We start from the raw sequence: 8,459 nt of genomic DNA on the forward strand, positions 1-8,459 counted from the left end.
AATTTGTGCACTTGTTATGTCTTGTGGTTAAAATGTCGATGGATACATGTCAGGTTATGATTTTCATGTTGAATTTGTGCACGTATTATGTTTTGTGTGATATCTCTTGAACTCTTTAAAAGTGTCAACGAATACTTCAATTTTGAAGAGAACGAGCAAAAAAGATTAGGAGACTTAACCTTAGCAATAATGATAAAAGATATGAGGATATTTATTACTTGTAAAACCAGATACAAATAGGAGGGAGTACTCTTTTTCAAACTAACGAGTGGGAGAAAACTCTCTCCAAAATACATTTTTTTTCAGTTTACACCATATGTAAAAATTAAAATTACATTTTCCAGATTTCTCTGAGTTTCATAGTTAAATTTCTCTACTCTCATCAAGTTCTTATTCTAGAATTATACACATCCCCCTTCCCTATATACATACAATTCTTGAAACTTGCCAGGGTACCACCTGAATAATACGCGTTTTCCGAGTATGAAATTCTAGACAAGACTTCGATTACATTTTCCATATACATCTCGTTCAGGCGTAGTTAAACAGCTTACATTCGAGGAAACTTAGTGATCTTCGTCTGCTTTGCTCGTAAAAGGCTAGGTAGGTTCACGAGGACGAGCAGCCCATAGAGAACTTAGAGCACGAAGACGTTGAAGATACTCCCCGAAAGCTAGTAACCCCCTGGCTGATTGGCGTGTAGTCAAGACAAGTGACATTTGTTGTAACGTTTGCTGTCTAAGGTGATCTGCCTGTTTAAGATCACAAGATTCAGAAGTTGTTTTTACTTTCTTTAACTCTATGTCAAGTCGAAACCAGACAAAAAAAGTTTGAAACGGAGGGGAGGAATAGAAAGTGTTACCTGGTTAACGAAACTCTCGAGTGCTTCTAACTTTTCCATACTAGAAACCATTTGAGAACTGTAACTTCCCATTCCAGTGGTCATAGTTAGGATGTTCTGTGCCAGAGTTTGCTGAAGTTTATCCATTCCCTGAGTGAGAGCATCCTCGGCTTGCTGACAACAGTGTCGTAGATTACAGATTTTCACGATCTGCTGATCTGACAATGGCTCAAGCTGTGGCATCACGATCTATAAAATTGACGTTACAATGAGAAATCTCACACTTATTTGATAAGTTGCAGGCAGAACACAAGGAAACAACACAAGCAAGAGATAAAAAGAATACGAATGGGACTAATGGACGGTGAATGTTAGAGATGCAACTAAATGAGAATTTCAATCAATGCAGCAAGAATAATATGTGAAAATAGTTGCGGTAAAAGTTGAGTTTGTTGTCACAAGAAAACATGAGAGGAAATTTGGGAGCCTCTTTAAACATAGATTGACAATATGACGACTCCGAGACATTTATGTGTATATAGGTGTGATGACTACTTCATGATATTTATGTATGAGCTACACTATGAGGATTATGTTAAACGAATATTACTAAGCTACAGAGCAGTGAAAATGCAGCAAGGACTACATACATTTATGAGTTCAGATGGCTTGAATCCTCCAATCCAGAGGAAAAATCGCTCCACCGAAGTTCTCCACATCCCAGACATCAAGTAAAACACATCAGCTTTCGCAGCATCAGCTTTGATTCGGAATAGATTGTAGTAGTGGTTTAAGACGGTTTCTACCAGCAACTGAAGCTCCATTTCGCTTACATGGGATTGCAATATGTTCCTCAACTCTACGTTCTTTTTTTGTTGCTCTTCAACCCAGAGACTATATTCCATTTCAAATGCAGCTATTCCTGCATAGGCAACACCAGTTAGGAACAAAATTCACGATACACACACGCTGTTTTCAAGAAAGTCACATGACGTATGTTTAAGTAAATAGGGTCACATTCTTGTTTTACTAGCATGCAATTTACCATCTTTCTAATAGACATTGTGAAGATTTTAGCCAGACAACAGCGTGTGACATTACCTAATGAAAAAGTGGAAGTAGTCTATTATTTTACGCAAGAGACTTGAGCAGGTCTAGCTGAGTTAACATTAAGAATCTAAAAGAGTTGATAAGTTAAACTACTCATGAACAGAAAATGAAAAATGAGCTATTAAGCGATAAGTCCAGTATCCACGAACCTGGATTAATTGTTGAACTTAGCCCCATATTACCATTTGAACCTAAAATGTACAGTCCCTGCGATAAATTTATTACGTGATGTGAGTTACTATGATACTGAAGTTAGAAACGCGCAGGAGAGAATTTCACTGACCTGCTGTCGAGCTCTCTCAAGTTCCATTTCAAGTTGTGCTAGCTTCAAATTGCTTTTTTCGAGCTGCTGAACATAAGCCTGTGTTGAAAAGAGTTGGAAAACGAATCAAGATAGGAATTCTTCAAGTATCTACAACACAAGAAATATTAAAACTTTCAGATACCTTTTTCCTCATACGGCTTTTACGTGCAGCTTCACGATTCTGTGCTAGACGCCGTTGTACCTAACTTTCAATATGCAAATATACTTAGCCTTTAACATCAGAGGTACATTCGTTTATCTATTCGTTTTGGGTATATCACGAATGTTTCAATACTTTCACCTAAAACATATAAACACGGAAACGAGAGATAAGTAGAGATTTGAAGGTCTGTTATGCCCACCTTGTCTGAAATACTCTTTCCTGCTTGATTATCCTCAGAGCCAGATGGTATAAGTTGGTCACTAGAAGTATATCCCGACTACAATAACCATAAATATCAGTTCAATAACGATAGAAACTTCGATTTTATTAGCTAGTAGATGCATGTATGGTTCTTTACCTTGTCATCTGCCCTGTCATTTGCCGGTGTGACCATACACGCACCAACACTGGGCATAATATCACCTCTAAACGCGTCTTCCCACATACTCATATGGTGGAATGGTTCGAATATGCCCATCCTTCTCGTGGGGGCAAACTGAGTTGATGTAGAACTCATGTTCATCGACTGAATCAAAAAGAAAGATCACATATCTTAGACGCGAATTTTAGATCACTGCAGAGCAGAGAGAGTAACAGAGTTATAGCTAAGAAAATCATTTCTAAGAAATGACCGGACGACAAACAAACAGGTATTTTTTCGGATTATGAGATACATGAGGCACTTCTGGAGGATACAGCAAATTCTAGCTATGAAATCACCGAACAAGTCACGTTATAGTTTGATCATTGATGACATGATATTAACTGCAATTGAGTTTCTACCAACAACAACATATCCAGTAAAATCCAACAAGTGGGGTCTGAGGAGGGTAGAGTGTATCCCGACCTTAGTCCTACCTCGTGGAGGTAGACAGGCTGTTATCAAAAGACGCTCGGCTTCATAACAACAAATCAAAGTAGTTATGAAAAGGGAAAAGCGATAGTGAAGAAAACATAGCAACTAATAACGCAACGCAGTGCAAAACATCCAGAAAAGGAACAATAACAACAACAACAACAAAATAGTGCGATAACCTAAACACAATAAACAACAGATGATGGTAGATATCAAAAAGCAAGATACTACAAGAACAAGTCTAGTACTACGACAAACACCACCAAGCCAAATCAATCGAAAAGTAAGACAACACTGCACTACCTACTATACGTCCACTCCGTCTAACACGAAAAATAGAATAGAGACTCCAATAAGGAAATCCATCAAACTTGATAAAACTTATCAAAGTGAAGAATCTAAACTTGACTAAACACTCTGTTTCAAAAATTGTTAGCTATTTCAAAATAGCTTTTTATGCTCATCATCAAACCACAAATTAAAGGTAACTTGAAATCATCCATATTATTTCATGTAATCAATACAAAAAACACAAAATACCCCAAAAAAAAAATAATTTAACACAAATAAATAAACTTCTAGTATACAAGGCTAACACACCACAACAGCAGCAGCAGAGTCAGAATTTTCAGTAAAAAAATTTTTAAAATACTAACAAGCAAACATAACATATGAATATGTCAAACTAAAGAATTCAATATATACTATATATACCTAAAAGAAAAATAACTTCATATATACATCGTAATTTTTCAACGTAAGGACTCAGATGAATTCATCCCTAAACATACACACACAAAAACATACAACTACAACTATTATATGATATATAATTCAAGAATTCAACTTTTTAGGCAAAACATTAATACTAAAAAGAAAAAAAATACTGAAAAATTAAATTAAGGGGCTAACCTGTTCATAAGTACAAAGAAACTCTTCTACAAATTGGAGTTTTTCAAGAAAATTAAAACTGAATTATGAAATTATACAAAGAAGAAAGGAAAAAAAAAAGTGGAATTTAGAGGCAGAGAAAAACAATAAACTGACAAAAGAAAGTTTATAGTAAATTTATAAACAAAGATTAAAGTACTATGAAGGAAAAATAAAAATAAAAATAAAAAAGAGACAAAGTATTAAAGAATTTGATTGCCTTTTTGAAAATGCTTGTCAATTTTTTGAAGGCTTTATATCATTATCAAAAAAATATTTTTATATAATAGAAATAGGCGCACACACACACGGACTTGGCATATTTATAATTATTTATAACAAACTTTAACTAACCTACCACATTTACGGAATTAAGAATTTAGATGTTGTGAATTTTAAATTTAAAAAATATATTTTAAATATATATTAAATTGTATATATATATAATTCTGAATGTATATTTAATCTTAAATTATATCACGTAAATTTAACGAGAAATATTAAAAGATATATTAAAATGGGATGATCCAAAACTTGTAGGAATATTATAAAGATCTTGATGACTTTTTTATATAACAATAGTTTTTTGTATTTGGGCAAGTGTGTACTTAGCTTTCTATAGCAATAGATCTATTATTCATTTATAGATTAAACTTTTTCTTATATTAGTTGAATTATATTAAGTGTCTCATCACTTTAATTTATTTAATTATTTGATGTGTCTGACACTCTTTTCATGTGGGTAGGCCTAATAACATAAAAAATTATATTCTGTTTAATAGATTACAAGACTAGTTAAATTGTGTTAACCACTTGATTTAAAATTATGTTATTTCCAGAGATTATATTGTACTTTATCGCATAATTTCGCGTCTGATATTTGTGTTAGGATATACCTAATTATGAATATATGCGTATTATAAGGTCCATTTTTAAGAACGATTCTTTCAATAAAAAGTAATTTAATTTTCAAACGGTCCCAAAAGATATTGCAATTACTGTGATCGATTGGCAAACTGTACTACAAGAAAATTGTGTATTACATGAGAATTTTTCTAAGAATTAGTATGAAAATTTATAAAACAAATAAGTTTCGTACAAATTTTCATACTAATTCTCGAAAAAATCCTCATATAATTCATACTATTTTTGCAGTGCTACTTGCAGCTAACAAAATATTTTGATGATAATTATTGAGTCATGGTTATATTTTTTATTATGTAGTACTTATTTTTATATTTATAATTGTACTGTAGTTGGTTATGATTTACCCACATACCTAATATTGCAAAAATTGTTTACTTATCCAATAAAATGGTAAAGAAACCACTTGAAAGACAGTTTATATAAGGTGGTGATGAGGTGTTCCAACATATATAAAAATAATTATGGTATAACAGCTTCTGGCACCAACTAAAAAATATATTAAAAAATTAAACTTATATGCACTTACAATTTTATATATTTGGAGTATAATTTGATTAGCAATAATAAATTAATTATTTTATTTTTGAAATAACTGGTCATCGACAAATTACTTATGTGAATGGTAAGTAGTCTTTTAAATCAGAGGTTTTATGTTTGCGTTCGTCTGATACAAAGTTGTATTTGTTAAAGAGTGTTTTTCTCTAAACATAATATTTTTTGGTGTGAATCTAAATTTAGTTCGACTCTAATATGGATATCGAATCAAAAAATTAAAGAAACAACCAATATAGTATAAAATCTTTTACACTATTAATTAGTCATGTGAAGTTAATTTAAAAAATTGTCAAATAATTAAAAAGTGGAAACTTAGGATGTGTTTGGTACAGAGAAAAGCATATGGGAAAATGTTTTTGAATTTTGATTGGCCCAAAATGTTTTGAATTTTTTTTTCTAAGAAAACAAGTTTCTTAACAGTGAGGAAAATGATTTTTTTTAGCGGAAGTAGAGATCAAAACAAGTTCTACAAATTAAATAACATTCCACATTAATTATATCCTCCGACCCTCAAAACACACCTCATCTTCATCCATCACCCATATTTGATATTTGTCTATATATATTAATGCTCTTAAAATAATATTCTTTTTTACTTAGCAAACAAAAAATAATAATTAAATTTTCTACGTATTTTTAGGAAAAAATAACTTTAATGAAGGAGTACTTTTTAGAATAATCCCACTTTTGTATAAATTTAAATTTTAATAAAGTTAAATCAAAGCTTGACAACGATTAGGAGACAAAAAGAAAGGCAATTTGATGAAAAAAAGAAATAAAAGTTAGACTTGACAAAACGTGAAATCAACTTCAATGTCTTCCATTAAAAAAATTTCTCTTAAAATCAGGTGATATTTGATTCAATATGATCCTTTTTACTAAATTTAGTGATAAAATAAATAATTTCATTTCGATGATCGAAGAAGTTCTATATTTTGTAAATATGGTTTGATCAATTTTCTGCTTAAATTAACCTTTTAGGTAAAGTTAACCTTAAATTTTATTTAATATGGTATCAGAGTCAGACTCTCGATCATCCCACTAGATTGCCTACAGCCTATATAGATCGGATGACTTTTTGAGTCTTTCAAGGATGGTTATAACAATAATTAATAATCTTGATTCACCTAATAATTTGCTCTTATCGTAAATGCACATGAATTTTTACTCAAAAATTAAATTCATAAGCGTTTTTTTACTAGATTCAAACTATTTACCTTTCATTTGATAGTCAATTTTTTTTTATTGCAACTAGATGTTTAGACTTCTTGTATGATAGTGTACTCAATATATAATACAACCTCACTTTTCTTTTTTTACTTTTATTTTTGTAAATTTATTTTAACTTGATTGGACAACAGAGTAAAAGCACCAAAAGTCAAAAAAATAAAGAATCCATATTTCTAAGAAGATTTTTACTTAAAAGTATAAAAACTTTTAGAGAGTATCATGTTATAAAAAATAATTAATTTTTTTTTCTATAAATAGAAAAAGTAAAGAAAAGGAGGCAAAATACAAACTCTCAGCTTCTTTCTATCATTTTCCCATGGACCAAACCTTTTTTCAACTCAATTTATTTGGCAGAAAATAAAGAAAACTTAGCCAACTTGGCTAGCTGTGTTTCCATATAATGAAGTAATTCTTATTAAAAACACAATGTACAAACACAAAAAATAATAATCAAATAAACTTATAAAATGATCAAACTAGTTTATAAATATATACAAATCTGACAAACACAAATGTATCTGATTCTTTTTTTCATGAGTCAAGAACGTGGAAGATGTTATGACGAGCCAGTATTCTAACCCAAAGTTAGTGTATGTCAATATATGTAGCTCCTAGTTTCCTATTTATTCCAAATGTCTAGCTAGTTAGAATCAAAATAGACCATAATAGATATGTACAATTGTGCATTTATTTTGTCATTTCTTGATTACAATGTGTTGTGACAATTGTGGGGGCAAGAATCTATTCTTTTATGACCATTTCATTGGTTTTATAAATTGACAACGTTTGATTATTCTGCTGATGTAGTTAGCATGCAGACAACACAGCTAGGCCAGCCAGCTTAAAAATTAGGCGTTTGACATTCACATTAAAATTTTGATTAAATTTGAATCATATCATGGATTTATCAAGAGCAATATTTTTAATATAATTTTTTTTTATATTCAGAGCTTGAACATGAGATCTCTGGTTAAGAATAAAATAGTCATATCACTGCACCACAAGTCCACAATCCATATTAATTACGGTAGATGTTGAACCTTTTTTTGTTTCTGGAACGATTTAGCTGCCCTAGGGCAAGGGGTGTCGAGCAACACCCCTTCGGTGAAAAGTTACATTGTATATATAAATCAAAATTTGATACAGTACATATACAAATATTAACACCTCTTAATACAAATTAAAAGTCTAACATAGTAATTAATGAACCGAAAAAAATAGTTGAGATAGTGTGTACTATTTCGAAGAGTAATCAATCAAAATTGATTAGACTTTTACACAATATATCCCTATCTCCTTTGACTAGCTAATAGAAAAATAAAGTATTAGTAAAAATACAATTATTTCTTTGAAAAATATTATGTTAATTGCCACACCATGATTAGTGTGACACAAATATTGGCCCATCCAATAATTGTTTTTATTTGAGTTTGATTTTACATCTTTATAAATCGATAATATTTTATTTGATTGTAATTTTATTTGAAAAAAATCCTAATGTGTTGATAAATTACATACATATTTTTTTTATGATTTTATATAA

General features: G+C 30.7%; 1 protein-coding gene across 3 annotated transcripts; it reads right to left on the minus strand.

Moving 5' to 3' along the window:
* Positions 1 to 183: 183 nt before the first annotated feature.
* Positions 184 to 4,338, minus strand: LOC107006030 (transcription factor TGA1). Of its 3 annotated transcripts, none has more exons than XM_015204672.2 (9): positions 4,187 to 4,338; positions 2,777 to 2,944; positions 2,618 to 2,695; positions 2,398 to 2,457; positions 2,235 to 2,312; positions 2,101 to 2,158; positions 1,492 to 1,763; positions 863 to 1,090; positions 184 to 752 (listed from the first exon to the last, which is right to left on the minus strand). In XM_015204672.2, exons 2-9 carry the CDS (start codon positions 2,939 to 2,941, stop codon positions 600 to 602), a joined length of 1,092 nt encoding a protein of 363 aa, XP_015060158.1. In that variant the 5' UTR covers positions 2,942 to 2,944; positions 4,187 to 4,338; the 3' UTR covers positions 184 to 599. The 3 variants fall into 3 exon arrangements, with proteins under 3 accessions (XP_015060158.1, XP_027769675.1, XP_027769676.1); XM_027913874.1 differs by having other exon boundaries at positions 2,777 to 2,992; positions 4,187 to 4,322; XM_027913875.1 differs by lacking the exon at positions 4,187 to 4,338 and adding an exon at positions 3,266 to 3,287.
* Between the last annotated feature and the right edge of the window lie 4,121 nt (positions 4,339 to 8,459).

This window comes from Solanum pennellii, chromosome 12 (genome assembly GCF_001406875.1).
Source record: "Solanum pennellii chromosome 12, SPENNV200".
Lineage (NCBI taxonomy): Eukaryota > Viridiplantae > Streptophyta > Magnoliopsida > Solanales > Solanaceae > Solanum > Solanum pennellii.